Raw genomic sequence first — 27,809 nt, forward strand, 5'->3', positions numbered from 1 at the left:
AGATGTTTTTAGCACTTTATTCATGATTGCCAGAACTTGGAAACAACCAAGATGTCCTTCAGTAGGTGAATGGATACATAAACTGTGGTACCTCACTACAAAGAAATGAGCTATCAGGCCACAAAGAGACATAGAGGAACCCTAAGTGAAAGAAGCCAATGAGAAAAAGATACAGATTGGATGATTCCCACTGTGTGACATCATGGACGAGGTAAAACTATGGAGGCAGTAAAAAGATCAGTTGTTGCGAGGCGGCGGAGGAGCAGCAAGAGAGGGGCAACAGGCACAGCACACAGGATGCCCTGGGCAGTGAAACTGCTCTGCGCCCCACCATCATGATGAGTACGTGTCCGTGAACATCGTCTAAACCCACAGACGGTACGACACTCAGCGAACCCCTTCGTGAAGCATGGATTCTGGGTGCCGACGACGCACCATCTCACCGTCAGTTGTAACGAATGTCCCATCTGGTGCGGTAATGGGAGGAGGCTGCGTAGGTGGGGGCAGGGGTTCTATGGGAAAAATCTGTACCTTCCTCTCAGCTTTGCTGTTAACCTCAAACTGTTCAAAGAAAAACGGCTTTTTTAAAGAATGAATGACATTAAGAAAGAAAGTTGAATTATCTGACAATACTTCGAGGGAAAGTGGACGAAAAAAATAGAACGTTTACAGAAATAAAAGCCACTGTACGTATTTCAAAAATACGAATAAATGCTGTTCAAACCCCAGTGGGGGTCGGGGGAGTCTGTAGCTCAGCGGTACAGCTTGCTTGGCACGCAAGCTCAGAACCTCCATTAAAAAGCAAACGAAAACCAGTCAGAAATACAGAACATGTTATAAAAATGCATACAGAAAAGAGGGAGAAGTGACGTTGAGGGGACAATGGATCGTGGAGCACAGATGAGAGAAGAAAACAAAAAGAAAAAAATATGTAAGTGGCAGGAGAAAACAACATTTTCGAAGGTGCTCCTAACCCCTCCAGACCACAACTCAGGCCCCGCCCCGCCCCGCCCGCGAGACCCGCCCTGCACGGGAGGCCCCCCAGCCCCGCCCGCTACGTAGCGCCCCGCCCCGCCCTGCCCACGAGACCCCCCAGCCCCGCCCGCGAGGCCGCGCCCCGCCCGCGAGGCCCTCAGCCCCGGTCTGAAGTCGGCCGCCTCCCTCCCAGTCTACGGGCAGGGACAGGCTGTCGTCGTGTCTACGTCGGTCACCTGCGGTCCGTCAGCGGGTGGCCCAAATAAACGACTGCCTGGCCGTGGTCAGTCCTCACCGGCGCCGGCCTTGGCCGGGCCGCGAGTGGACGTGCGCCCGGCGTTACCGAGGCCACACAGCCCGGGGAGACGCGCGCTCTCCGGGGGCGGGGCGGTGAGGCGGGGCCGCGAGGGCCGAGGCCGCGGCACCGCCCAGCGAACGTTGGCGCGCTCCGAAGACGTCAGCGCCCGAGCCCGCCCCGCGCACGCGCGCCCGCCGTCCCGGCCCGGGCTCGCTGGGAGTCCGGCGGGGCGCCGCGTCTGCGCCTGCGCGGTCCCGGACCGTGCGCCAGACTTTCCTCCTCGAATTGAGTAACGGTCGACCTTCCGCCGCTCTGAGGAGCCGACTCCCGGGAAGGGCAGGCGGCCCCGGCAGACAGGTCTGCCCGCGTGGCGCCGCAGGGTGTTGGGCCTTGGGCCGGGCTATCTGCCCGCCGGCAGCTCCGCCCCGTTAGGTCGTCCGAGACCCTGGGGAGCTGGGTGGGCAGCTCCTGTGGGCGGGAGCGGAACGCAAGCGGGACAGAACCTCGCGGGGCCGCGGGGTCAGGGTTGCCCCGGCGGGGGGAGGGGGCTGGAAGGTCCGGAGGGGGTCCGCGTCCCAGCCCTTGCGCCGTTGGGCTGCCACCAGCCCCGGCGCCCACGCAGCTGCGCGGGCGCGCGGTGCCGGCCAAGTTAGTGGCATCTGCCGCCTTGCAGGCTGGCCTTGGGCCGGGACCTTAGAACCAGGCGGGCCCCCCAGAGGATGGCGTACGAGGAAGGTAACCACGTAGGAGAACATGCTGTAAAGCCGGAAAAGGTGAAAACAGCCTACATGTCCGCCCGTAGAGGTGGGCTGAGTGAAGACATTTGGAGAGTGGCTCACAGTGTGGCCAGAAGTTAGCTTGTGCCCGCGCCCGTTGACGTGACACGTATACGCTGTATTCGTGCGTACGTTGTACGCGTAGCTGGTCTTAACTGAGATACAGAGCTCCGTAACGCATGTTTCCTCCTGCTGCTGCAGGGAATTACCACGGACGTATTATGTTACACTTCTGGAGGCGGGAAGTCCAAAATGGGCCTCAGGGGGTTGAAGCCACGCTCTCCACAGGGCCGGCTCGTTCCGCTCCGGCCGGCTCCGGGCGAGAATCTGTCTGGGCCTCTAGACGTTGCCTTCCCCCACCTCCGGAGGGCAACCCCTCCAACCTCTGCGTGCCCTGTGGCGCTTCCTCTCTGACTTCCCCCTTTGCCTCTCTCTCTTATAAGGACCCTCGTGACTACATGGGGCCTATCCGAGTGATCCGGGGCGTTCTCCCCATCTCAAGATCCCTAACGTGGTCATATCTGCAAAGACCCCTTTGCCACGTAAGGTGACTACTGACACGCTTGGGGATTGACACGCGATGGAGCTGGGGGGCCATTGTTCCAGATACCATTCCCAATATCTCATTTTTATTTTAAAACGAGTGTATTGTGTGTACAGGAGGAATAGGAGCACATACAGAGACACAGCCTTTGTCTCTGGAAGATGGGCATTCTAGGGCCTTTCACTTTTTATGTCTTAGGATTTTTCTGCAGAAAGCACATTCTGCTCATTTTATGCAAGCCACGTTAAAGTCGGTTTGGGTTCCAGCGCACCCAGAGTCCCCTCTCTGCCCACCTCCCTTCTGCCTTCCTCCATCCTCGCCAAGTCCAGGCTGCAGTAGCCTCTGCCAGCAGCCCAGCACCACTCTCATCCTCCTGCGTCAAGGTGGGAGAGAGCTGCTCACTGTCTTCCCTTGACGACTTGTCGACTTGCGCTTGCTCTGCAGGAGCTCGTGGCGTGGGGTGGGGTGGTTGTCTGTGCTTAAGGGGCTCACCTCTGGGAGGCCCCTGGGCTCTCGGGATCCCGTGGCCCCACGTTGGTAGCCCTGGTCTCCTTGCGAGCTCCTCGAGCCAAGGACTGGCCCCGCCAAATAGTCTCCCCAGGTTGAGTAGCCCTTCCTTTATTCCCCCCGTGACTGGACTCCCAGGCAACCAGTCAGTTCCCTGAGCCTCCTTTGGTACCGTTAGAGATTGGTTGGTTTCAGTAGCTGACCATTTGGGCCACATGCTCTTTCTTCTCCTCCAGCTTTAAATTCTTGCTCTTTTGTTTCTAACTTACCAGTAGTGAGCCCGTGAAACCTTAGGCCCCCATCCTCAACCCCAGTAAAAGCAGAGCGCTGGGCGCCTGCCCTCACCCCATTCCCACCTCGCTTTGCAGCCCCAGGTGTGCCCTGTGCATTCCTACAAGTGTGAGTAATAAACATTTTTTCCAAGTTTCCTAATGGTCTTTGCTGAAGGGTGTCTTGCAATCATAGTAAGAACCACGAGGGCCAGTCCGGCCTCAGGATTGGTTATGGTTTAGCCAGAAGGGGCACGAAACAGCTATGTTACAGATGATTTAACCACTTCCCTACTGATAGACATTTAGAGCGTCTGGAGGTTTGGACGGTTACACAGTTGCTGCAAAAAAGGCATTTTGAGCGTGTATCCTAAGCTCAGGCATGAATATGTCTTTTGATTGATACACAGAAATGGAGGGGTGTGTCAGTTCTACATAAGCCAAACTGTGCTCCAGAAGCGGAACTCCATGCTTGCTACCTGAAAAGCTGGGTTGGCCTCTTGGTGGGTGTCGAGCCCAAGTACACAACTGAGCCAAAGATCGGGAGAAGGAAGGATTTATTATTACTTGCAGCAAGTAAGGAGAACACGGGGGTTCTTTCCCAAAGCAGTGTCTTCCCACAGAGCCCCAGCTTTATTCGATCGGAGTCAGGAGGGTCGGACGAGGTCAGCGCCATCGTCCCTTAGGGCCCAGGAGGCTTGCTGGTTGAGGCTTCAGGCTGGTCTTTGCCGCTGAAACAGAACTGGGAGTCTTTCTTCTTCTTCTTTTTTTTAATTTACCATCTTAACCATTTTTATTTATTTGTTGTTTTTGTTTGTTTTGCGGGTGGTAATTCGGTTGATTCAGTTCTTGTAATGGAGGTGTACTGGTGACTGAACCCAGGACCTCGTGCGTGCTTAGCACGCACTCTACACGGAGCTGTACCCTCCCCCTCCAGCACTGGGAATCTTTACAGCTGGTATCTTTGCTGTTGTTACTTGGGTTGCCAGGCACTGTTTCCGTAGTCCTGTGTTCACTTAAGATCGTTATACTGAGACCAGTTCAAGGGCAAGCACTGTGGCCAGGCTTAGACCACAAAATTGCTTAGGCCAAAAATGGCCTCTCGTGTCCAGAAAGCCACCCCAGGTTCTCTTTCTCCAGGGACTCCCTGCCCTACCTACCTGCTTACTGGCTCGTCCAGTTCATCACAGCCACTGCAGATAACCGATGGTCACTTCCACCCTCTCCTGTCTGGCGTGTCTCAGGTATTTTTATTTCTGTGCTCTGGGAAACTCCCTGACTGGCCTGTTGGCGGGAGGAGGCAGAGGAAGGGAAGACCCGGCGAGTCTTCGTGGGGGCGGCCGGGCCTCCCAGCGCCGGCAGCCCCACCTCCGGTTGGTGCCCCCTCCCCGCGAGCTCGCCTGCCATCTGTTCTGGGCGACACAGTGGTAAATCAAACAGGGACTTGGAATGTTACCCCTAGGCCAAGCGGAAAGCGGCGAAGGCTTACCTGGGAGCTTTGGCTCGGCGCACGGCTCAGAAAAAGGCCCTGCGCCAGGCCGAGGAGGGATGAAGGGCAGGCCGGTCCCTGGGGCTGGTGTCCCGCCGTGGGGGTCGGGTGGGCGAGGGCTACCAGACCTGGGCCTCCGGGCCGCGCCGGGCTCCGCCGCCTAAGCCCCGCCCCCGAGTCCCGCCCCCGCCCCTGGACCCGCCTCGCCCCGCGGCCCCGGCGGAAGCAGCGGCTCGGCCCTCGGGTCTGCGGTGGCGACGCGAGGTGAGGTCCGGGGTCCCGGGCGGAGCGGGAGCGGGCGCGGGCCGGGAAGCGGGGCGCGGCGGCCTCACTTCACTGGCCAGGCGCGCGAACTCGGGTGACCCTGCGGCGTTTCGAGGGCTCCCCGGCCCCTGACCGCCTGGCGGACGGCCCCGGGGCCCAGGAAGGGCGTGGGGGCCGGGGGCGCCGGGAGTCCTCTCGGCGCCGCGTCTGAGCGGCCCGCTTCCCCCGCGAGCGGCCCCGGCCCAACCCCGCGTTGACCCCGGGTCGCCGGACACACGCGGAGCCTCGGGCCGGCGCGGAGGGCGGGGAGGGCGGCTCCGGCCCCGGGCTGCCCCCGGCGCGCCCGCGCTCCCCGCCGCCCCGGGGAAGGCCCAGGCCAGACCGAAGGCGGAACAGACGCGGCTCCGGTCGTGCGGCGCGGCCTCGCGCGGGCGGCCGGTTACCCCGCGTTACTTACGGGCCGTTGTGGAGATGCTGGACCCATGCCATGGGGCCTGGGGAGCAGCCCAGCTGCTGGTCCCGGTTCCCAGTGAGCGCGTGGGCCCGACGTGTGCTTGCTCCCATCCCGACCAGGTGCCCTAGCTGAGGGTGGTGAGGACGGTTGTACACGGCATCTCTGGGGGGATGTGACTCTTTTTCACGGATTCTGAAAGGGATCAGTGACCCCTGGAGGTGAAGAGGCGGCCTCCTGGTCCCAAGGGCCAACCAAAGGGATGCCGTGGGGGGTCCAGCCAAGCTGGGAGGTCGGGCCAGCTGCTGCGTATCAGTTCCCAGCCTAGAACTGAGTCCCCTAGCGTCACACGGGATTCAGGGAGAGGCAGCAGAGTTGGGACTGGCACCCCTCAGGGGTCCCTCCGTGCCACCTCCTTCCCCCCTCCCCTCGGGAGGGGTCAGAATCACCAGCTGTGAGCTCCCTGTTCCTGACGCCTCTCAGGCCTGGATGGAGGATTCTGAGTCAGGGTTTGGGTGAGCACACTTTGGGCTGGGTGGGGCAGGTCTGGCTTTGCTCACATGCGCTGGGTTTGTCCCTGTGAGGGTTGCGTCAGGTGGCCAGTTACCGATGCCCTCGCCCCAGTTTCTTAGCAGGCCCACGTGCTGGGACGTGCAGTCGTGAGTCTTGCTTGCCGGTTGACAGGTTGGCACGGGGGGGGGCCTCTGCTCAGCAGGAATGCAACTAGAGCCTTGGCCTGGGCTGGCTCTTCTCCCCACTGTGGGCTCCGAACCAGCCTCGGGGTGGGAGGGGGAGCCCCCCTTCAGCAAGGCCAGGGCCGAGCCAGGCACGGGCACAAACATGAGAGGAGCGTTGTTCTCAGAAAGCTGGGGTTTCGGGGAACCGAGAACCCTCGTGGGCCTGAGTCATCCTGTTTCCAGAGACCTGGAATGACACTGTTCCCAGGTGTGACTCTTCACTGAGCGTTCTGTCACCCCCACCCCCAGTCTCCACTCATGGCAGCCCGTGGCTCCCTCTCCTGCTGGCCCCCACCTTCCGGGCCACAGTGAGCCCCGGCCTGGGGCTCCGGTTCCTCTTTTATTCAGGCTCTGTGCTTGTCCCAGGTGAGGTTTCAGGGTCTGTGTGATCTCCCATCCCATACCTGCTGGGCAAAGGCCTCTTGCTTTTCTCAGCCTGCTTGGTGAGCTGGCCTGTCTGGGCTGGTCGCTCACTGACCCAAGGTGGGGCAGAGGACATGCCCTGTCCAGAGTCCCAGCTCCCAGAAGGGGATCATGGAATCGGGCACCCCGGGGAATGCACCGCCCAGAGTGCAGGCCACTGGACCTGGGGCCCCCACCCCACCTGCTCTGTCCTGTCCAGGGCACCTGCAGCTGGTAGCCCTCGGGAACTGTCACCTGACCACAGGCACCTGTGCCACCCACCCAGCTGCCTCAGGGCAGTGAGGCCCCAGGTACTCAAGTGCTGGGGGGACTGCGGCTTTGTGGATGGTCTGCCTGGCCGGCACAGCCCCCCATTTCCAGTGAACAGGCAGGGAGAGTTCCATAGCACTTGACAGATGTGGCCCCTGTGCTCCCTTGACTGGGGTCTCCACGCTGTGGCCAGGCCTGCAGCCAGCCCAGGCAAGTCAGAGGCAGGGCTGCGGGTGGCCAGTGCCAGGGGCTGGGGGAGCAGGGAGCCCAGTGGGCGAAGCTTCCCTCCACCCACCCCGGCTTTTCTGCTGGAGGCCGAGGTGGATAAAGGATCAAGGAGCTGAGGAAGGGGAAGGAAGCAGGCGAGGGAGAGACTGGCTCCTCCACAAAGGTTGGCCGCTTGGGGTCCTGTTTGGACTCCCCTCGCTGTCCCGCCCCCCCCCCCCCCCATCTGCTGGGTCTCTGCTCTGGCCTCTCGAACCTTGAGAGAATTTCTCCCTCTGCATCTTGTCTAGGAGAGACTTCACCTCCCGCCATGAACCTGGACATCCAGTGTGAGGAGCTGAGCGACAGCCGGTGGACGGAGCTCCTGCCGCTGATCCAGCAGTACGAGGTGGTCAGGTAGCAGCCCCCACGTCACTTCACTTACGGAAGCGTGCTGTGACTTCTGTGTGGTTCTTGTGTGGCATAAAATTTACTTTTTAAATTTTTCCTCCAACTATTTTTTGTTGTTTTTGAGGGGGGTAATTAGGTTTACTTATTTATTTTTAGAGGAGGATACAGGGACTGAACCCAGGACCTCGTGAATGCTAAGCGTACGCTCTACCACTTGGGCTGTATCTTACCCTGCCTTTCTCCAACCACTTGAATGCAAACCCATTGCCGGCCCAAGCCCGGTGGGCAGAGCGGCCCAGACCAGGGTCTGCAGCTCGCCCTCTTGCTCCGGGGGTGCGATCGCGTCTGTCGGCTCCCCTCCCGGGGGCACTGCCTGTGCCCTGTCCCCTGCGGGGCCGCAGGCTGGGAAACAGCACAGACCTAGGGGTCCTGAGCGTTCACCGGTGAGAGATGGATGCCTGCCTGCTTGTCGTTTTCCTTTTGAACTTCCTTGAAAGCATTTTAGGTTATGGAAGAGTTGTGAAGACGGTGCGGGGTTCCCTGTGCCCTGCGCCCCCTCCCCCTGACGTCAGGCGCCCTGTCGCCTGGGGCCGGGTCACAGCAAAGAGCCCAACAGGGCGCCTCGCCTCTCATCACCGGCCCTCCCACCTGTGTCCTCTCCTGTTCCCGGGGCGCACGGGAGCCCTCGGGGCACTCATCCTCACGTCTCCCTGGCCCCTCTGTCCGCCCTTGACCTTGGCCACCTGACCCTCGACGTCTTCTCAGAGCTGAGTCACACATTCTGGGGAAGATAACACAGAAGTGATGTTGTGTCCTGCCTGGCATGTCATATCTGGGGTTTATGGTCACAGTGGCACCGAACGGTGACCCCTCGTGGTCACCATGACCACCTGATGGGTGGTGCCTGCCGGTTCTCCACTGCAGTCACTGGTTTTCCTGTTATCGGCAAACACCCTGGGTGAGACACCTGAGACTCTGCTCTCACCCTTTTGTGCTAAAACGGTCGTCCACTGAGCTCCACACCCGTTGGTGGCTCTTGCCAGAATGGCTATTACCCGGCCTTTGCCTAACTGGGATTTTAATGTCCCCGTTCCTTCCACGACTACCAGCCGTCATTCCGTGAGTAAGGGCTGGCTTTCCTCCCACCTGTGTTCACTCGGGTTTTCACTCACGGGGACGGACGGGTCCTGGGTTGTGCTCTGGTACGTTCCCCGCTGGGCCTGCTGAGGCCCTTCAGGTGTGCACTGCCCTCTGAGGTGCCGCGTCCTCTCCCACACGTGCTCGGAGCTGCTGCCTTGTCCAGGTTTGATTTCTCTCCTGGAGGTGGACACCTGCTGACGGGCCCCTCGGTAAGATGTGGAGATCCGCATCCGTACACGTGCCGGTGTCTGAAGTTTTCCAAGATGATCATATGCTTTTCCTGTTTCGTTTTAAGCTGTGTTGGTTGTCACCCACCTTGCCCAGTTCTTGGCCCACTGTCGGGTCACGGCCTGCTGTGTGAAATGACCAGGTGTCCGTCCACAGGCTGGACGACTGTGGCCTCACGGAGGTGCGGTGCAAGGACATCAGTTCCGCCCTCCGGGTCAACTCCTCCCTGACCGAGCTCAGCCTCGGCACCAATGAGCTGGGTGATGGCGGCGTGCACTTGGTGCTCCAGGGGCTGCAGAGCCCCACCTGCAAGATCCAGAAGCTCAGGTGAGGCTGCAGGGTCTGAGCCTGCTCGGCGGTCCGGGGAGGCTCCACTCACACCGCAGCCCTGCCTGTCATCCCTGGGCCCTGGGCCCTGGGCCCTGAGGCACACCTGAGCCCGGCCCAGCCGCCCTGTGGGCGCCCACACACGCGCCTTGCCCAGGCTCCTAGAGACGGGGGTGGCTTGTATCACGTGGGGCCCCGCTGACGGCCACGTACTCCAGCCTCCAGAACTGCTCCCTGACGGAGGCCGGCTGCGGGGCCCTGCCCGGCCTGCTGCGCTCCCTGCCCACCCTGCAGGAGCTGCACCTCAGCAACAACCCGCTGGGGGACGCCGGCCTGCAGCTGCTCTGCGAGGGGCTCCTGGACCCCAAGTGCCAACTGGAGAAGCTGCAGTGAGTGTGTGCCCGCTCCCCCTAGGCCCACCCCCTGCACCCACCTGTCCCCTGGGAAGCCCCCTCCCCAGCTCATCAGCTTCAGGGAGCTTTGAGGGGGATCTCGGGGACCTGCAGACCTCCTGCTCCCTAACTCCCAGCTGAGGCCGGAGGAGCTGGCAGCTGGCCTATGACCCCGCGCTCAAGCAGGAGTGGCCGTGAGCACACGGGTGGGGTCAGCGGCCGAGGAAGGAAGCTGGGCCAGAAAGGCCCGGCTCAGGACAGGTGTTCTCTCTCCTGGGTCTCCGCCGCCCACTGTCCCGGGTGGGAAGGGAGGCCCTCGGCCTGCCGGCCCGGACGCATTCCTGCGAGTGAGGGGCTGGCCGGCCACCTGTCCCCAGGCTGGAGTACTGCAACCTGACTGCCGCCAGCTGCGAGCCCCTGGCTGCCGTGCTCAGGGCCACGCAGAAGCTGAAGGAGCTGGTGCTGAGCAACAATGACATCGGCGAGGCGGGCATCCGGACGCTGTGCCGGGGCCTGGCGGACTCTGCCTGCCAGCTGGAGACGCTCAAGTAAGGTCTGGGCCGGGGTGGGGGGTTGCGGGCGGGGCTCCCCCGCTCCCGGCACCTCTTGTGTCCCCAGGCTGGAGAACTGTGGCCTCACGGCGGCCAACTGTAAGGACCTGTGTGGCATCCTGGCTGCCCAGGCCTCGCTGAGAGAGCTGGACTTAGGCAGCAACGCGCTGAGTGACGCGGGCGTCACGGACCTGTGTCCCGGGCTGCTGAGCCCCGGCTCCCAGCTCAGGACCCTGTGGTGAGTCGGCCCCCGGGCTGGGCGGGCAGGGCCTGCAGAGCGGCCGGGCGCGGCGGGGGACGTCCGAGAGTGCCGCTGTGCTGACACGGGGTCGGCATCGCCCCGCTGGCCCTGCAGTGACAGCCCAAGCACTCCCCCTCCCCCTCCCCCGCAGGCTCTGGGAATGTGAGGTCACCACCAGCGGCTGCAGAGACCTGTGCCGCGTCCTCAGGGCCAAGGAGACCCTGAAGGAGCTCAGTCTGGCGGGCAACCACCTGGGTGACGAGGGCGCCCAACTGCTGTGTGAGAGCCTGCTGCAGCCCAGCTGCCAGCTGGAGATGCTGTGGTGAGCGTGCGCCCCGTGAGGAGGCTTGTGGCCTGGGGGCCGGAGCTTCCTCGGAGGGAGGGCAGGGACGAGGTGCTGAGGTTGAGCTGCCCAGAAGCCAGGAGGAGCGGGAGGGGGCCCTGGGAGGGGCGCCCCTCGGGCTCAGGTCTGCAGCGACCTCAGTCCCTGTCTGCCTCCCGCAGGGTGAAGTCCTGCAGCCTCACGGCCGCCTGCTGCCCCCACTTCGGCACCGTGCTGGCCCGGAACAAGCGTCTCCTGGAGCTGCAGCTGAGCAGCAACAAGCTGGGTGACGCGGGCGTCCAGGAGCTCTGCCGGGGCCTGCGCCAGCCCGGCTGCGTGCTGCGCGCGCTCTGGTGAGCCAGCGGGCGGAGCGCGAGTGTGCCTGCGCGGGGCGGCAGGGCCCCCTCCCGTGTGGGAGCCCTGTCCCCACGCAGCCTTCTGGGTGTCCTCTTCTCGGCCCCCACCCAGAGCAGCTTCCGCCCCGGCCTGTGCTCGCCTGCCTGCCAGGCCCTCGTCGGCGGGGCCCTGCTCCGTGCTGCCTGGCCTGAGCCGGCTCGTGCTCCCGGCACCGTGCGTGCTGGGTGCTGGCTGCACTGAAGGAGCGTGTCGTGCTCCAGGGTCCACTGCTGGCCTGGCGGGCCGGCCTCCAGGCTCCCTGTTCTGTCTTCCAGCCCAGCTGCTCAGCCTCTCACTTCTGCCGTCACTGTTTTTCCTCTGTTCTGTGTCCTTGCCTGTCTTCCACTGGTGGCTCCCCTGGGACGGTGGTCATCCCGGGCAGCAGGCGAAGGTGGGGCCGAGGAGCCCTAGACAGCCGGCCCTGCAGCTGAGCCCCAGGCGGGACCCTCCTGCATCCTGCCAGGGGACGCTGTCCTGCTTCCAGGGTCTTGGGGACACTCTGAAGTCAGGCGGGGAGAGGAGCTGTGGTCCCTGACACCTGGGTCTGCCCCAGCGAACCCGGCACGGCCCCTCGGCATGGTGGTCTTGTGGCGCTGGGGGCCCCTGGGCCTCGCGCTGCCGCCCCCCCCGCGGGAGCCGGCACCTCTAACCTTCCTTTGGCCCTCGTGCCTCCTGTCCCCAGCCATCCCCTTGGCCTCTGTAGAGCCTCCGCCCCACGCAGCCGGGCTCGGGGGTGAGGAAGCAAGGAGTTGGGGTGCTGAGTCCAGCCTGTGGCCGCTGTGCCCGCAGAGGGGAGCTCTGCGCCTCCAGGCTGAGGTGGGGGGAGAGCTGTGACGCCGGGGCCACGAGCATGGCCCAGGTCACTAGGCCGGTCACTGGTGCCCTCTGCCCCAACCTCTGCCCTGCTCTCCACCCAGGCTGGGGGACTGCGACGTGTCTAACAGCGGCTGTGGCGGGCTCGCGGCGCTCCTGCTGGCTAACCAGAGCCTGCGCGAGCTGGACCTGAGCAACAACTGCATGGGCGACCCTGGCGTCCTGCAGCTGCTGGGCAGCCTGGAGCAGCCCGGCTGTGCCCTGGAGCAGCTGGTGTAAGTGGGCGGCGGCGGCGGGGGCGGGCGGGCACGCGGGTACGCGGGCGGGCACGGCCCACCCTGCCTCTCCTTTCACAGCCTCTACGACATCTACTGGACGGAAGAGGTGGAGGACCGCCTGAGGGCCCTGGAGAGGAGCAAGCCCAGCCTGAGGGTCATCTCCTGAGGCGCCGCCGTGCACGGCCCGCCTCCCCTCTCGGGGTGTCCCAGCTTTAACTGAGAGAAACGCTCAAATCAACTTATCTCTGCGAGAGAATTTTAGGCACTTTATAATCATTAAACACTTTTGTGGCAAGAGGGGTCCTTGTCCGTCCTTGTGGTTCCTGCGAGGTGCTGGTGTCGAGGGAGCAACGTTTTCGCGAGGCTCTTGCTGCCCGATAACCACAAACTGAGCAGCCTTAAGTGAGTTCTGGGCCAGGCCTGGCCGTGGATGTGCCCGAGCTACCTGGGTGCTGGCAGGGTCCTGCTCCCTGCGGTCCTGGAGGCCACCTCCCCCCACAGGCGTTCACGTCCTCAGGGTCTGCGAGGACGGTGTCCTGCCCACACTGAGGGGCACCAGAACGTCCCCCTGCCCTCAGAGGGACAGCAGCCTCTGGTCGTCAGCAGCTCACCTGGGCGCCTGGCATGTGGGCCTGAAACCCGGCTGGGAGCTGCTCCCGGCTCCCGGCTCCCGGCTGCACCTGTAAATGGCCAGCTTCGGAACGCGTTCCTGGTGGAGGCCAGAGCCCCGTGGATGGGAGGGTAGGGTCCTCCTCCGTCTAGCTGGCCTCACCGTGCCACAGGTGGGTAGCAAAGGGGTGACCTGCCCTGACCAGCACAGTCGAGCAGACACTGGGCAGCTTTCAAAGGGTCTGGTCCTTGGGCAATAACTTCTGTTGCTGCAAAAGCCCTTCGAGTTGCCCAGGACCCTGGCTTCTAAACACTCCCACTGGAAGGAAGCAGCTGCCCTCGGGTCTGGGCAGGAGATGCACAAGGTGGGCCTGTGTGCATTTCGCGCCAGAAACCAGCGGGGGTCTCCACCCCATAGGGAGGGAGGGAGGCAGGCTGTGACCCAGAGTGACCACAAACCCAGTGACTTGAACCTCGGGCGGAGCTAGCTGGGCGGACAGGACACCTGGTGTCCCTGCAGTGGGTCTGCCCAGAGCAAAGCTGACGCAGGGACAGCAGCAGGCGGGCCTCTGGGTGGGGCACACTGAGACCCCCGTCACACACCCCCAAAGCGAGGTCAGCTCACGGAAGCCAGAGGCTGAGAAGCCAAGAGACATCGGGGCACCTGGGGTGGGGACGGTGTCCGTGGTGGCACAGGCTACGGCAGAGGTGAGGGCAGCGGGTTAGCAAGAGGCCACCTGCTTCCTTCCAGTGGGGGTGTGTGGAAGCCAGGGTCCTGGGCACCTTGCAGGGCTTGGCGGCGACAGGAAGAGGGCAGCGAGGAGACGCAGAGCGACAGACCTTCACCGTGGCTTTTATTTGTTCTGTTTGCTCGTGGGGATGAGGTCAACTCTGGGGGCACGGAGACCCCACGACCCACCAGGATGCCAGGCCTTGGAGTATCTGACCCCACCCCCAGCCCCGGCCACACACCCTCCAGGTCTGAAGGTCAGGTGAAAGCCCCCAAGTGAAGGATCTGCCCTTTCTCAGCGGCCGCAGGGCGCTCCCGGGTGATCATCCTTTGCACGGGCTGCCAGGGGAGTCGTGGGGCCCGCAGGGGCACCGCGAAGCTGCCGCTCGGGCCGAGCCGCTCAGTGGGTGCCAAGGCCTAGTGCGGACGAGGCTGGCGGGCTGACTGCGCAGAAAGGGGAGGCCGTGGCCCAGGGCGAGCCCCAGAGCCTCAGGAGCCAGGAGCACTCACGCTGCCACGCACGCACGCACGCACGCACGCCCACACGACCGCACGCACAACCCCCCCAACACACACACACACACGTGCCTGGCCCCACTGTGCATGTGGGAGAAAAGGAAAAGAAAACCTTGAGGGCTGAGGCCCAGCGGGAATCCCAGCAGATGGAGGGCGGCGGGCCCGGGCTCCACGCGGCTGAGGCGCAGCGTCCGTTCTCAATTTGGAGCCGGCACCCCCTCCCTCGCGGCCTCCTCGGGCCCCAAGGAGTCGTCCGGCCCAGGCGGGTGCCCATGCCCGTCCACACCGCCGTCCACACTGCCGTCGGCCCTGCTCCGCTGCTTCTGCCGCCGGGTCTCCTTGTACCTCAGGGTGATGTCCCTGGTGGCAGCGGGGGCCGCGTCACCACCAGCTGGGCCCTGGAGGTCCCTGCCACTGCCCCGCGGACGCGCCCCCGCGGGTGCCAGCGCGGGCAGGGCAGAGCCGAGCCGCGCAGGGCCTGGCGCCTCGGACCCGACCGGGGAGAGGCCCGGAGGCGCAGGGCCGTGGCGTGCGGGCTCACCGCAGGAAGAAGCGCCAGACGGTCCAGGTGAGGGCGAGCACGGAGCCGAGCGTCCAGCACTGCGAGATGTAGAAGGGCAGGGACAGCGTGAGCGTCTGCGGGTCATACTTGACCACGATGAGCAGCTCCGTGACCGTGATGGCCGCCACCAGCCAGGCCTGCTGGCCCAGCTTCTTGTGGGGCTTCCTGCAGGGGAGGCGTCGGCTGAGGGCGTGCAGGCCAGCTCGGCCCGAGGGGCAGCACCGGCTCCCCCCGTGCCTCCCCGGCCCCCGTGGCCCTCACGGGTCGTCCATGAAGTCGTAGATCTCCCGCATGGCCACGCCGCCCACGTTGACGAAGAAGACCAGCCGCAGGAGGACCAGGCAGTGCTCGGGGGGCAGCCACAGCACGAACTTCAGGTAGAACGTGTTCAGTTCTGCCAACAAAAACTGGGGGCAGAGGAGGGTGGGGGTGAGCCCGGTGCCCGGGGGCCGCGCGCGGGAGGCCGCCAGCCTTACCACCAGGACGATGCCGCACACGGCCAGCCAGCGGCGCAGACTGGACGCGGGCTTCCACTCGAAGCGCACCCAGCTGTAGGGCGTGAACTGGAAGGCGATCCTCTTCATCTTGCCCCTAGAACCAGGGCTGTCACCTGGGGCGGCACCGCCCCCGCCCCGCCCCGCCCCCAGGCCTCTTCCTGGGCCACTTCCCCCAGGGAGGGCGGCCAGGGCGGGGTGGTCCGGAGAAGGGCCGGCAGGGACGCCGAGGCCCCGTGGGGCAGGGTGGCTCCTGGGACGTACTTGTAGGTTGGGATGTTCCAGAGGCCCTGCCACTTGTACGTCTTCAGGGACAGCCACTCGAGGGTCTTCATGCCGCAGTAGATGCCCAGCCCGTTGCAGACGAGCACGTCCATGATCCACTGGGGGCGGGAGCCGGGGGAGGTGGGTGCCACAGACCCCACCCCATCCTGTCCGGGGCCACCACTCCGCCTCCCGGGCCCATGGGAGAGCCAGTCCCCGCCCTACATGCGAGGCCTCAAATAGAAAGTTTAAAACACTGATATCAAAAAAAGCAGCCATATGCATGCCCAAGATGTCACCGTGCCTCGTGGGTAGAGACTTCTGTGGGCATCAGGCCACCCTCCTCCCAGGTCTCGGTCAGCCAGCCAGCCCTTTGGGCCACAGCATGGGAGTCCTCAGGGAAAGATGTTGGAAAGCTAGGGACACCCAGCCCTGGTGTTGTTCCAGCAAAAGTGATGGCAAGTCCAGGGGTGACCAAGATGGTGAGGGCAGAGGGCTGCTCGGGTGCCACTGGGAGAGGACTGCAGGGAGCGCGAATCCCTCTCAGAAGACTGAAGGTGAACTACCGGGAACAGATCCCCTCTTCGTACCTGGGCAGGAAGTGGCCCAGGCCAAGCCAGGGGACCCTCAGGGGCTCTACCAAATCCCCCATGCCACCACCAGCACTCAGGGCACATTTCTCTACACACACAAACTTCTGGAAACTTCGTTAGCCTGCAGAACCTGTTTCCCCATCCGTAAAATGGGGACAATCGCAGCTCAGCTATGGGAACCCTGGTAGGATTAAGGCCAGAACCTAAGCAAAGCCTTGAGCACCCTGCCTGCACCACGAAGCCCGTGAGTGGTGACTGGTGCGTCCCTGGGGCCCCAGCACAGTCCTCCTGGGGGAGGAAGCATTAGCTTTCACATCTCGAGTGACAAGGAACTCAGCACTTCTCCCCGCCTTCCCTGCATCTGGGGGCCACCATGGGGGACCAGCCGCTGCCTCCTAGCCAGTCCGCTCTCAATCACTTCATTCTCCTCACAGAGGCTGACGTCCTTTGAAACACAAATCTGGCATGTCACTCCCCTACTGAAGCACCCCACACTGGTCCCCCACCCTCTTCCACGTCCCCATCCACTCATGCGCTCCAGCTGCCCTGCTCCCTTTTGGGTCCTCTCTGGGGCCTCTGCAAGGCTCCTCTCTCTGCCCCAGAGGAGTAAGAGGTCCTGGAGGCTCCTGGCAGCCCGGCCAGCCCAACAGCACCACTGCATGTCGGCTGCTGTGTCTGAGTCCCACCCGACCCTAGAAGAGCTCCCGCGAGAAGCTGCGTCTGTCTCGGTCACACAGCTGGCCCAGAGCAGCACCAGCGCCTGGGAAGAGCTCAGAACCACAAGCGGTGGACGGATGGGCTGAGGTGCAGGCAGCGGATTGGGCGAGGGGGAGCTGTATCCCTCCATGACCTTCCCTACTGAAGGTGCACGACGCGGGGTGGGCGGCGCGTGGGGGATGCCTGGCCCCAGGCGTCCGCCCCGGGAGCCGGGGGATCAGGGGCGGTGCCGTGGTGCAAGTCCAGGAAGGCTCAATGGAGGAGGTTGGCCCTGGGCTGCACTTGGCGGGAGACAAGCCCTCAGGACTTTGGAAGGTTCGCCAGCGTGGGCGCAAGTTTGCCAACAGGAAGCGCCAGGACGCGCAGGGCTGGAGTAGCAAGACCGGCGCCTCCTGGGTCTCCGCGAGCGAGCGCGCTGCACCCCTACACCTAGCACGTCAACTCGTTCTGATCTGCCCCCACCCCTGCAGGCTGGGTGGCCCCGGGCAATCTACTTAGGTTCTCTGTACTCCAGCGCGCTCCTGAATTTTGTTTTATTTTCCTGCTTACATTTTCAAGCTTTTCTCCAGGTCCTCTGGTGCCTAATAGCCGTCCTCCAGCCTCTGAAAGGAAGTGGGGTGGGGTGCCCTCTTGATACCCCTCAGGCTCCGCCTGCAGATGCCTGGCAGCCCCTCACACCTGCTGAGTGCCCCTTGGCAGTGAGTGGCCCCCAGGTTACCAAAGTCAGCATCAGGGGTCCTCCTTCCATCCTGCCTCCTGCTCTGTCCCTCAGCCCTGAGAGCCATCCCGTCCACCACCTGCTGCTTACCCCCAGCTCCTCCTTCAGAAACTTCTGTAACAACTGCCCGGGGTCCCCACCTCCGGTAGATGCCTCAGCCCAGTCTCTAAGCCTGGTCACTTGGAGGGGTGTAAATGCTAACCTCCCCTCTTGGGCCCCCATAGCCTTTCCTTCTGCCTTCCCAGGGCAGAGTCCAGGCTCCCCCCTTCCACCCACCTCCCAAGGAGGAGCATCACTCACCTTTCCAGGCCCTCAGGTTCCAGGTTCTCAAAACTTGACAGTGCACCAAAGCAGATCCCCAGGCCCTGCGCACACAGACGGACCTACCGCTTGTTTTCTAAGCTCCCTGGGTGAGTCTTCCTCCATCTGCCAGGGATACCCCTCCTCCAGAAAGTCCACCATCAAGCCGGGTACTGAATCCCCCTTGTGCTGTCTCCCCATGCACGGGCTCAAGGGAGAAGAGGACTCTCGTGGAGGAAGGAGCAGGAGGCTGGTCGCAGGGGTCGGACTGGGCTCTGAGCTTAAGGTGGGGACCTGTCCGAGCCATAGCAGGCCCCTCAGGCCCTGCAGCAGTTAGAGAAAGCTCCTGAGCTCTAGAGCACACTGAGCCACCAAGGCCGGAGATCGGAGGTGGGAGGGTCTACGTGTCCTCAGGGAGGCTTCTCACAGCCGGGGGCACCCGTAGCCTCTCCTGCCAAGAGTCCTCAGAACCAGCCCTGGGGACCCTGCAGGCTGTTGAAAACCAGGCCACGGGGTACCTGCCTGGTGCTTCCTCTCCCTCCCGTGGCTCCAACCCCACCAAAGCCCATTCCATCCCTCTGCGGCTCCGTCCTTCCACCCGGGGCCTCTGCACAAGTCCCCTCCAGTCCCCACCTGCAGTCTGCCCTTCAAGGCTGGCTTCCTGGTCATGCAGCCCAGCCTGGCCTCCGCAGGCCCCAGGAGGCCCCGGGTGGACTCCGTGTGAAGGGCGGGTCCTGGCCCATGCCAGGCGTGCACCTTCAGGCACACTCAGCACCGCACAAACTTGTCTCCCGGGATTTTTCCACACAAAACATGTCTCCCTGGGAAGCAACCGGTCTGATGAGCTGGCGGGGTGTGCGGGCGTTCCCACTCCTCCCTCCCAGGGCCCCCACAGTCCCATCCCACACCGAGGCCCCAGCAGCTGTGCTGGGCCCGGGATGGAGCCCAGGACTCCTGGACCTCGACCGGCAGCAGTGGCCTCTGGGATGAGCCCCAGGGCCGGCGGTATCCGGACCACCAGCGGGGTAGGTCTACCACTGGGCACCCCTCCAAGAGGTGACTCCAACTCAGGCTTCCTCCCCAGGCTTCACCCTGACATTTCTGGGGCCCCTCCCCTCCCCCTCCAATCCCCCCTCCCTGACCTCTGATTCCCACCCCTCAGTCTCCTCCCCAGCACTGACCTTACCACTAGGGTTGCCTCCCGACACCCCCTCCCGCCTGCCTCACCCCTAGGCCACTGTCCTCCAGCCATCATCTCCACCCGGGACCATGTCCCCTGCCTTCAGGGGTCCGGGGCCCAGGGCAAGGGCTTCCCATGGGCGAGAGGGCCACTCAGGGTGGGCTCCATGACTTTCGAGGGGGAACCCAGGAGGTACAAGAGGCCACTTGATCCCCACCCCTCCAGCCCTCCTGAGCTCACCCCTTGCCCCACCCAGTCTGCCAGGGGCTTGTCCTGGATCCATGCCAGGCCTACCCCGGAGGCCTTGCAGTAGGCTGGTCCAGCTGAGGGGGCAAGCCCCACCATGCCTGGGCCTCCCCCCATCTCTGACCCTACGCCCCCCACTCCCCACACTGCTCCAACCCCTCCTCGTCCTGCTCTCTCAGACTCCCAGGCTCTTCCCTGCACATACCAGGTCCTGCGCCCCGAGCCAGTGCGGGAGGGCCCTCTGAGTCAGCCCCCGGGGGCAGTCCTGCCTGCCCCTGCTGAGCTGAGCCCTGACTCAGTGTTGGGAACGGTTTCCCACCCCCACACCCTGGGGGGCAGGAGCACAGGAGGGGCTCCAGAGAGGGCCAAGCCAGTCCTTTGGAGGCCTCTGCAGAGGGGGGCGGTGGGGGGTGGTTTCTGGGGTCTACAGGAGGAGATCTGGAAGGTCACGAGCCTGGGGGTGAGCCTCACACTTCCGGGGTCTCTCGGGCACCAAGGACCTGGACAAGGGCCCCCAGAGCCCCCTTCCACCCTAAAGCTCCACTCAATTCCTTTACCTTCAAGCCTGTCCACTACCACTGACTTGAAGCCGCACCACCCCTGCCCCCACCTGCCCCCGTCTAGGCCTCATTCCAGCCTCACGGTTGGGCCGCCTGGTCCGTGGAGTTACCTGGAGCCCCCAGCTCCTCAGGGAGGGGGAGGCCCACCCTCAGATTTCCAGAGGGGGCAGCCATAGGCTCCCCAGGGGCCTCTCTAGGCCCTTCCCTAACACTCAGGACAGCGGGCTCAGAGGACTTGCTATGGCCTTTGCTTGCTGTGAACAAAGGGCCTGGACCCCTCTGCCCGTCTCCTGGGTCGGGCGAAAGGAGGGGAACATGCAGGGCCTGTTCTTCCGCCCAAATTCCAGCAGGCAGCGGCCCCTCCCTCCCACCTGGCCCAGGTGTCCCCGCCCCTAGCTGAGCTCAGGGCTGGGCGGGTGTCTGTCTCTAGGCCAGCCCTGGGCGAGGCCAGCGGGGAGGGGACTTCAGGGACAGGGCCGCACAGAAGAGACGGCGGAGACAGCCCGGGCTGGAGGCGGCTGCCGGGCCCAGGCCAGGTGGACCCAGCCCCGCGTGCCAGCCGCCATGCAGGACGGTAACTTCCTGCTGTCGGCCCTGCAGCCCGAGGCCGGCGTGTGCTCCCTGGCACTGCCCTCCGACCTGCAGCTGGACCGCCGGGGCGCAGACGGGCCAGAGGCTGAGCGGTTGCGGGTGGCCCGGGTCCAGGAGCAGGTCCGCGCTCGCCTCCTGCAGCTGGGCCAGCAGCCACGGCCCAATGGGGCCGCCGAGCCTGAGGGGGCCGCCGAGGCAGCCAGAGGAGGTAGGCGGATACGGGCAGGGTGGGCAGCGGGCGGTGGCGGCCAGAGTGGCCCCAGCGGGTGTGGTGGTGCGAGGGCCAGAGGCCGTGGTGCAGCCGACTCTGGGCTCAGCTCCCTGACTCACCCAGGCCATGACTTGAGTCACCGCCCCGCCCCAGCGGGCGTGGGAGAAGCCATAGGTGGGGCCTCCCACCTCCCAGCGGGGTCCCCTGGGTCCTCCCTGCAAGCCTGGTCCGGCCTCACCTGCCCCTTGGCCCTGAGTCCCGGCCCCCAGTTGGGGGACAACCGGCGGCGCAGCACATGGCACGCCAGCCAGGCCCATCTCTGCCGATAAACACGGAACACACACACGTCCAGGCCCCCATGACACGGGCTCACACACGGCCTCAGAGACACGCAGACACACATCAGTCCCACAGAGACACAAACACACTGAGACACGGACACCCAGGCTATAGTGTTCCTCCACCCTCACCCTGCCCCCAGCCCCCATGGGAATGAGCAGACAGAAAGATGAGGGGTGGGGTCTGGGGCTCCTGGCCCAGAGCCACCCACCTGTCTGGGCCAGGGTCTCCCCAGGGAATTGCAGTGGAGGGACCTGTTGGAGTGACCCACATAATCTCTGTGAGAGCAGCGGCTGGGGGACTGCCCCTCGTGCCAGGCAGCCCCCCGTGTAGGAATCCCAATCCCCCGGTGCATGCATGCGTGTGCGTGCATGTGTGTGATGAATGTGTGAGTACGTGTGAGTGTGTGTGCGTGCATGAGTGTTGAAGGATCCCACGGATGCAGCGAGTTCTGGGCACTGGCTCTAGAAGGGCCATTTCCTCCCTTCCAGGCTGCAGCAACAGGGATCAATGTTAGGTGGTAAGATGAACCTTCCAGGAAGTCACAGGCCAAGACCTCGGGTCTAAGTTGTTCACAAGATGATTGGAGGGCCCCCACAGTCCTGGCCTCCAGCCTCTGGTCAGAGGAAGGAGGGTCAGCCAGGGTCGTCAGGGCAGCCTGGATTCCTGGGTACCCCCCTCCCTAGGCTTCAGCCTTGCTTATGGCCAAGTTGGGTGCCCAGGGGTCATGAGGTAGAGGAGGGAGCAGGGAGGGGTTAATTACCACCCTGGCTACCCTGCCAATTAGGGAAAAGAGGATTATAATTTGGGGGTGGGGGTAAGGTCCCCAGGCTCGGGGCGTGCCCCCCCAGGCTCAGCCTCGCTAGCGTCAAAGGGTTAATAGCCCCTGCCCAGAAGCCTCATTAACCAGGGCGGGTCTGGGGAGCATGCTGGGTTGGGGAGTCCCCCTAGACCGATGTGGGGCAGAGGTTGGGGGAGGGGCCAAGGCCCCTCTTCCCTTCACCCCCACCCTGAGTCCCATCAGCCAGGTCACTGTCCCCTGGCCTTTGGGGAGAGGGGACTCTTCCTCCTCCAGGTGTGGCCCCAGCAGGACTCTGGCAGAGGCTAACCACCCCCAGGAACTCCCTCCAGGCTTAAAGACCCAACCCCGGGCATCGCCCAGGCGATGCCACCCCAGCCTGTTGCCACTGCTCTACCTTGGTTTGACCCTTGCCCAGCTCTTCCAGTGCGCCTGACCAAGCACAGCCCACCCACCCGTCCATTCTGCATCTGACACATACTCGTTCAGTTGTCCCTTCACCAGCTCGCCATCCTCCCAGCTTAGTTATCCCTTCACCTAGCAGTCTGTTCATCCACCCACCCATCCTTCCAATGGTCCAACTCGCCCTCCCCCCATCTCTCCACCCTCCACCCACCCACTCGTCCGTCCACTCACCAGGTAGTCAGGCTGGCGCCAGAGCCCTCAGTCTGTGTGTGGCTGGGGGCGGGTGTGGCTCTGCCAGGTGGGTCAAGGGACTGCCCCTCAGGGCACCAGTCCAGGGAGACTTGTGTCCTCGGTGAGTGTGGCATCACTCTGGGGTGACCACAGCACTGGACGGGCTCACAGGAGGTCAGGGTGGCTTCCTGGGGGAGGCAGCCAGGCACTGTACCCTGGCAGGGCTGAGAGCTAATGTAGGAGTCCCTGGCACACTCCCCAGGCAGCCTCAGGGAGGGAGCAAACACGGCTGGCAGGGTACAATGAGGCAATGGCAGAGACACTGGCACCTGGCCCTGGAGTCCACCCAACCTCCCTGCCAGGCCTCAGGGTCAGAGAGGAGTCAGGAGGCCAGCACTTGGCCATCAGCCCAGCCAGGCTCCGCTGTCCCTGTCCACAGGTGGGTCCCGGGCCGGGTACCACACCCTGCAGGCTGGCTTCAGCTCCCGCTCCCAGGGCCTGAGTGGGGACACCACCTCGGTGAGTGACACCCTTTCCAGCCCAAAGGGTCACATGAGGGGGGTTCTGGGGTAGGCTGAGGGCTTCAGGGTCAGGAGGAGGGGACTGGCGCCAGGAGAGCCGCCGCACCCCTCACTGTCCATCCCCCCCCCCCCGCCTACCCGCAGACCTTCCGGCCCATCGCCAAACCTACCTACAGCCCTGCTTCCTGGTCCTCCCGTTCAGCCGTGGACCTGAGCTCCAGTCGGAGGCTGAGCTCTGCCCACAATGGGGGCAGTGCCTTTGGGGCTGCCGGGTACGGGGCTGCCCAGCCTGCTGCACCAATGCCCACCCGGCCCGTGTCCTTCCACGAGCGTGGCAGGGTGGGGAGCCGGGTGGATTATGACACCTTGTCCCTGCGCTCCCTGAGGCTGGGGGCCGGGGGCCCGGATGACCGCTACAGTGTGGTGTCCGAGCAGCTGGAGCCGTCCGCTGCCTCCGCGTACAGGTCCTTTGCCTATGAACGCCATGCCAGCTCCAGCTCTGGCCAGGCTGGGGGTCTGGATTGGCCGGAGCCCACCGAGGGACCACCCAGCCGGACCATCCGTGCCCCCGCCATGCGAACCCTGCAGCGATTCCAGAGCAGCCACCGCAGCCGTGCGGGGCCTGGGGGGCCGCCGGGGGCCGTCCTGGAGCCTGTGACCCGGGCGCCATCCGTGCGCAGCCTCAGCCTCAGCCTGGCTGACTCGGGCCACCTGCCGGACATGCGTGCGCTGGACAGCTACGGTAGCCACCGCACACTGCAGAGGCTCAGCAGCGGGTGAGCTGGGCCTGGCTCTGGGAGGGGCTTCTGCCATGACCCTAGTCCGTCCCTGGGTCAGCCTGACACCTGCCGCCTGTCTCTGCAGCTTTGATGACATTGACCTGCCCTCAGCAGTCAAGTACCTCATGGCTTCAGACCCCAACCTGCAGGTGCTGGGAGCGGCCTACATCCAACACAAGTGCTACAGTGACGCGACGGCCAAGAAGCAGGTGACCACCCTGCTGCCCGTGGCCCCCGGCCTGGGGACACCCTGCATTGGCCCCCCTTCGCTCACTGCCCTCCAGTCCCTGACCACCCCTTGCAGATCCCCAAGCTGACTGGGCAGACCTGGTCCTGCTCAGAGCCTCCTCAGCAGAGGACGGGCAGGAGGGAGTGACTTGTGTATGTCTGCACACACCTGCATGTATCCCCACACACCTGCTTACATCCGCACGTCTGCACGTGCCTGCGTGCACTGGGGTAACGTCCACACATCAGTGTACAAGCGCTATACAAGTGCACATGTTCACAGCATCCGTACACGCCTACATACACTGGCACACGTCTACACACCTGCATCATTTACATAAGCCTGCATGCACGTACACACATCCACCTGCATACACCCGTGCGCGTCCACCCTTGCACGCGTGCTGACACCTGCATGCCTGTGCCTGCAGGCCCGCAGCCTTCAGGCCGTGCCCAGGCTGGTGAAGCTCTTCAACCACGCCAACCAGGAGGTGCAGCGCCATGCCACGGGCGCCATGCGCAACCTCGTGTATGACAGCGCGGACAACAAGCTGGCCCTGGTGGAAGAGAACGGCATCTTCGAGCTGCTGCGCACGCTGCGCGAGCAGGACGACGAGCTGCGCAAGAACGTCACAGGTGGCCCTGGGCCCCACCGCCCGGCCACCCCGCGCCGCCCCGCCTGCCTCTTCCCTGGGTCCCCACCGCTGTTTCTGGGGCTTGTCTCTTTGGAGCTGACCTTGCACCCCAGACCCCAGGCCCCGTGTCCCCAAGTGTCCTCTCTGCTCTGTTGCAGCCCCGTGACCCTGCAGGTCACACTCAGGCTCTCCCCATCGAGGCTCTTGGGTGAGGCTGGAAGTGCCAGGCGGGGCCCAGGGAGAGAGAGGTCAGGAGCCTCCTCCCCACCATCCCTGGAAGAGCCAGAGGGGCTGGTGGGCTGCCCCTGACCACGGACTTGGCCCCCTGCCGCAGGGATCCTGTGGAACTTGTCCTCCAGTGACCACCTGAAGGACCGCCTGGCCCGAGACACGTTGGAACAGCTCACAGACCTGGTGCTGAGCCCCCTCTCGGGGGCTGGGGGACCCCCCCTCATCCAGCAGAACGCCTCAGAGGCCGAGATCTTCTACAACGCCACGGGCTTCCTCAGGTGCGCTGGGCGGGGTGGGGGAGGCCCGAGAAGGGGCCTTTGGGTCTGAGGTCTGAATGACATGGCGGAGGTGGCCGCGGGCTGGGAGATGTGGACAGACAAGCGAGGCAGAGTGCTGATGCAGGAGGGGATCAGGCCATCAGGTGTGTCCCCCAGTCAGATGTCGACAGACTCTGGGTTCACAGGCTGAGGTTTCCTTACATCAGGGACTTGGTCTGACATTTATAACCTCTCTCCGCCCCCGGGCACTTTGAGGAGAGGGTTGGGGATGGGCAGGCAGAGGGGTCAGGGCCGCCGTGTCCCCCCCATCCCAGGACTAGGAGCAGGAGGTGCCTGGGGCAGGGCCCAGCTCAGGGGAAGGAGAGGGTTGGTGCTCAGGATCTCAGCCCTTGGTTTTGGGCCCCTGTGGCTGTTTGGGGGGGGGGGTCCCTGTGGGAGGTGAGCTCTGCCTGGGGTCCCTGTGGCGGTCTCTGATCTGCCTCCACCCACAGGAACCTCAGCTCAGCCTCCCAGGCCACTCGTCAAAAGATGCGTGAGTGCCACGGGCTGGTGGATGCCCTGGTCACCTATATCAACCACGCCCTGGACGTGGGCAAGTGTGAGGACAAGGTGAGGGTCGGCCAGTGCCTGGGGGCCTGAGGGGCTCCAGCCTGCTCTAACTGCTGCCCGCCCTCTGCAGAGCGTGGAGAATGCTGTGTGCGTGCTGAGGAACCTGTCCTACCGCCTGTATGACGAGATGCCGCCATCTGCCCTGCAGCGGCTGGAGGGCCGGGGCCGCCGGGACGTGGTGGGGGTGCCGCCCGGCGAGGTGGTGGGCTGCTTCACTCCGCAGAGCCGGCGGCTCCGAGAGGTGGGAGTGGGCCTGGGTTGGTGGGAGCAGAGGTGCTGGCCTGCCCGCAGCTGACCCTCTGCCCTCTTCTCCCAGCTGCCCCTCATGGCTGATGCGCTCACCTTTGCCGAGGTGTCTAAGGACCCCAAGGGCCTTGAGTGGCTGTGGAGCCCCCAGATCGTGGGGCTGTACAACCGGCTGCTGCAGCGTTGCGAGCTCAACCGGCACACCACCGAGGCGGCCGCTGGGGCACTGCAGAACATCACTGCGGGCGACCGCAGGGTGAGGGCCCCTGCGGACACCCGGCAGGTGTCCTGGGCACCACAGGGCTGTGCCTGGCCTGACCCACACCTGCCCACGGGTCGGGGATACGAGGGGTGAACAGGAGACAGGAGCCCACTCTCCGGGAGTTTACAGTCTGTAAGGGGAGCCAGAACTTCAGAGCGAGGGAGGAAAGGAGGCAGGAGGCAGTGGAGGGTGCCAACCTCCGGGCAGAGCAGGCGGGACGAGAAGGCAGGGGACTCTGAGGGGCAGCAAGAAGCATGAGGTCAGCATCCCAGACAGGCCCAGGGGCCTGTGAGGATTCAAGGTCTGCGCTGGGCTTAAGGGAGGTGCCAGGGAGGTTGGGGCCTTGAGGGCCGGCACCTGTGCTCACCAGCCCCTTTCTCACCTGCAGTGGGCAGGCGTGCTGAGCCGGCTGGCTCTGGAGCAGGAGCGCATCCTGAACCCGCTGCTGGACCGAGTTCGGACCGCTGACCACCACCAGCTGCGCTCACTGACTGGCCTCATCCGAAACCTGTCTCGGAACGCCAGGAACAAGGATGAGATGTGTGAGTCTGGCTGTCCCGGAGCCAGGGTTTTGCCTCACCCTGCCTGGCTGGGCTCACCCCTGGACTTTGCTGCTGCCCATTGGGCAGCTTCTGGGAAGCCAGAGCCGGTGGACAGACAGGCATGGAAGGTGCCGAGGTGGCTGGGGGGGCGGTAGAGCCTGACCTTCCCACCTCCTGGCAGCCACCAAGGTGGTGAGTCACCTGATCGAGAAGCTGCCTGGCAGCGTGGGTGAGAAGTGCCCTCCGGCTGACGTGCTCGTGAACATCATAGCCGTGCTCAACAACCTGGTGGTGGCCAGTCCAGTCGCCGCCCGGGACCTGCTTTACTTCGATGGACTCCGCAAGCTGGTCTTCCTCAAGAAGATGCGGGACAGGTCAGGGCCCAACCTCACACCCGGCCCAGGGTGCCCCAGCCCACCCCATCTCTGGCCATGCCCGTTGCCCTGCTGACCCCTGCCCCCTGCCCCCAGCCCTGACAGTGAGAAGTCCTCGAGGGCGGCCTCCAGCCTCCTGGCCAACCTGTGGCAGTACAGCAAGCTCCACCGAGACTTCCGGGCGGTATGTCCGCAGTCCAGGATGGGCAGGCCCCAAGCGCAGGGTGGGGGCCGGGGACGGCGGGGAGGGACGCGGAAGCCCGTGTGGCACCGGAGACCGGGGAGACCAGGGTTCTGCTTCCAGCACACTGGGGCGGACGGGTGCAGGGCAGCACATCCTGACCCTGGGTTCCCTCTCCACTGCAGAAGGGCTACCGAAAGGAGGACTTCCTGGGCCCGTAGGCAAGGCCTTCCTTGGAGAAGGAGGACGGAACGTGACCCGGCCTCCGAGGGACGGGCTCAGCTCAGGGCTGCTCGCCAGCCAGCTTGAGAAGGTTGATGATGGCCCAGGGGCCTCTCAACGGAGCCCCATCCATGTGCGACTTGAAGGCATGGGCCATGGGGGAGGGGACAGGGGCTTGTGGCTAGGGACTTGGCTTCTGCAGGGCAGGGAGTGGGGCAGGGCTTGAGGCTGATCTGATGCGTGGGGTCGTGGCCAGGTGACTGGCAGAGGTGGGGCTGGCTGTGGCCCAGGAGGGCCTTGGGACAACCAGCGCTGGGAATAAAAGTGGCCGTGAACACAGCAGCCACAGCC

At 64.3% G+C, this 27,809-nt stretch overlaps 3 protein-coding genes and 1 long non-coding RNA gene across 6 annotated transcripts; 2 read left to right on the forward strand and 2 right to left on the reverse strand.

Annotated features, from left to right (window-relative positions):
- The first annotated feature begins 1,476 nt into the window (after window positions 1–1,476).
- On the forward strand, window positions 1,477–12,580 carry LOC105106481 (ribonuclease inhibitor). 3 transcript variants are annotated; one of them, XM_064491896.1, is made up of 12 exons: window positions 1,477–1,630; window positions 2,493–2,596; window positions 4,510–4,613; window positions 7,498–7,603; window positions 9,122–9,292; window positions 9,511–9,681; window positions 10,062–10,232; window positions 10,303–10,473; window positions 10,628–10,798; window positions 10,981–11,151; window positions 12,112–12,282; window positions 12,364–12,580. In XM_064491896.1, the coding sequence occupies exons 2-12, from the start codon at window positions 2,508–2,510 to the stop codon at window positions 12,449–12,451; spliced, it is 1,584 nt and encodes a 527-aa protein (XP_064347966.1). In that variant the 5' UTR covers window positions 1,477–1,630; window positions 2,493–2,507; the 3' UTR covers window positions 12,452–12,580. The 3 variants fall into 3 exon arrangements, with proteins under 3 accessions (XP_064347966.1, XP_064347967.1, XP_064347968.1); XM_064491897.1 differs by lacking the exons at window positions 2,493–2,596; window positions 4,510–4,613 and having other exon boundaries at window positions 1,479–1,630; XM_064491898.1 differs by lacking the exons at window positions 1,477–1,630; window positions 2,493–2,596; window positions 4,510–4,613 and adding an exon at window positions 5,077–5,122.
- On the reverse strand, window positions 3,910–5,046 carry LOC135322614 (uncharacterized). Its single transcript, XR_010383263.1, has 3 exons — window positions 4,859–5,046; window positions 4,530–4,653; window positions 3,910–4,100 (listed from the first exon to the last, which is right to left on the reverse strand). It is a non-coding gene; the product is annotated as an uncharacterized LOC135322614 (long non-coding RNA).
- Window positions 12,581–13,727: 1,147 nt separating the features above from the next.
- On the reverse strand, window positions 13,728–15,614 carry LOC105106482 (phosphatidylserine synthase 2). Its single transcript, XM_064491909.1, has 5 exons — window positions 15,461–15,614; window positions 15,179–15,293; window positions 14,964–15,109; window positions 14,682–14,867; window positions 13,728–14,500 (listed from the first exon to the last, which is right to left on the reverse strand). Exons 1-5 carry the CDS (start codon window positions 15,571–15,573, stop codon window positions 14,338–14,340), a joined length of 723 nt encoding a protein of 240 aa, XP_064347979.1. The 5' UTR covers window positions 15,574–15,614; the 3' UTR covers window positions 13,728–14,337.
- Window positions 15,615–20,202: 4,588 nt separating this feature from the next.
- Window positions 20,203–27,786, forward strand: PKP3 (plakophilin 3). Its single transcript, XM_031448175.2, has 13 exons — window positions 20,203–20,573; window positions 22,790–22,869; window positions 23,016–23,647; window positions 23,736–23,859; window positions 24,310–24,514; window positions 24,848–25,022; window positions 25,514–25,631; window positions 25,702–25,872; window positions 25,948–26,133; window positions 26,528–26,681; window positions 26,863–27,055; window positions 27,152–27,239; window positions 27,422–27,786. The coding sequence occupies exons 1-13, from the start codon at window positions 20,339–20,341 to the stop codon at window positions 27,455–27,457; spliced, it is 2,397 nt and encodes a 798-aa protein (XP_031304035.2). The 5' UTR covers window positions 20,203–20,338; the 3' UTR covers window positions 27,458–27,786.
- The last annotated feature ends 23 nt before the right edge of the window (window positions 27,787–27,809 follow it).

The sequence above is a fragment of the Camelus dromedarius genome, chromosome 12 (genome assembly GCF_036321535.1).
Source record: "Camelus dromedarius isolate mCamDro1 chromosome 12, mCamDro1.pat, whole genome shotgun sequence".
Lineage (NCBI taxonomy): Eukaryota > Metazoa > Chordata > Mammalia > Artiodactyla > Camelidae > Camelus > Camelus dromedarius.

What these genes read in the sequence shown, in the direction of transcription:
- PKP3 (XM_031448175.2), top strand. Translation starts at nt 20,339, where the DNA reads ATGCAGGACGGTAACTTCCTGCTGTCGGCCCTGCAGCCCGAGGCCGGC. An exon ending in AACGCCACGGGCTTCCTCAG is followed by an intron (nt 25,023 to 25,513) that starts GTGCGCTGGGCG and finishes CTCCACCCACAG; the next exon opens with GAACCTCAGCTCAGCCTCCC. An exon ending in CTCAAGAAGATGCGGGACAG is followed by an intron (nt 27,056 to 27,151) that starts GTCAGGGCCCAA and finishes CCCTGCCCCCAG; the next exon opens with CCCTGACAGTGAGAAGTCCT.
- LOC105106481 (XM_064491896.1), top strand. Translation starts at nt 2,508, where the DNA reads ATGGGGCCTATCCGAGTGATCCGGGGCGTTCTCCCCATCTCAAGATCC. An exon ending in TCCTGTCTGGCGTGTCTCAG is followed by an intron (nt 4,614 to 7,497) that starts GTATTTTTATTT and finishes CATCTTGTCTAG; the next exon opens with GAGAGACTTCACCTCCCGCC. An exon ending in TGCCAACTGGAGAAGCTGCA is followed by an intron (nt 9,682 to 10,061) that starts GTGAGTGTGTGC and finishes ACCTGTCCCCAG; the next exon opens with GCTGGAGTACTGCAACCTGA.
- LOC105106482 (XM_064491909.1), bottom strand. Translation starts at nt 15,573, where the DNA reads ATGGACGTGCTCGTCTGCAACGGGCTGGGCATCTACTGCGGCATGAAG. An exon ending in TGGAACATCCCAACCTACAA is followed by an intron (nt 15,294 to 15,460) that starts GTACGTCCCAGG and finishes CCCTGGTTCTAG; the next exon opens with GGGCAAGATGAAGAGGATCG. An exon ending in TGTGCGGCATCGTCCTGGTG is followed by an intron (nt 15,110 to 15,178) that starts GTAAGGCTGGCG and finishes CTCTGCCCCCAG; the next exon opens with TTTTTGTTGGCAGAACTGAA.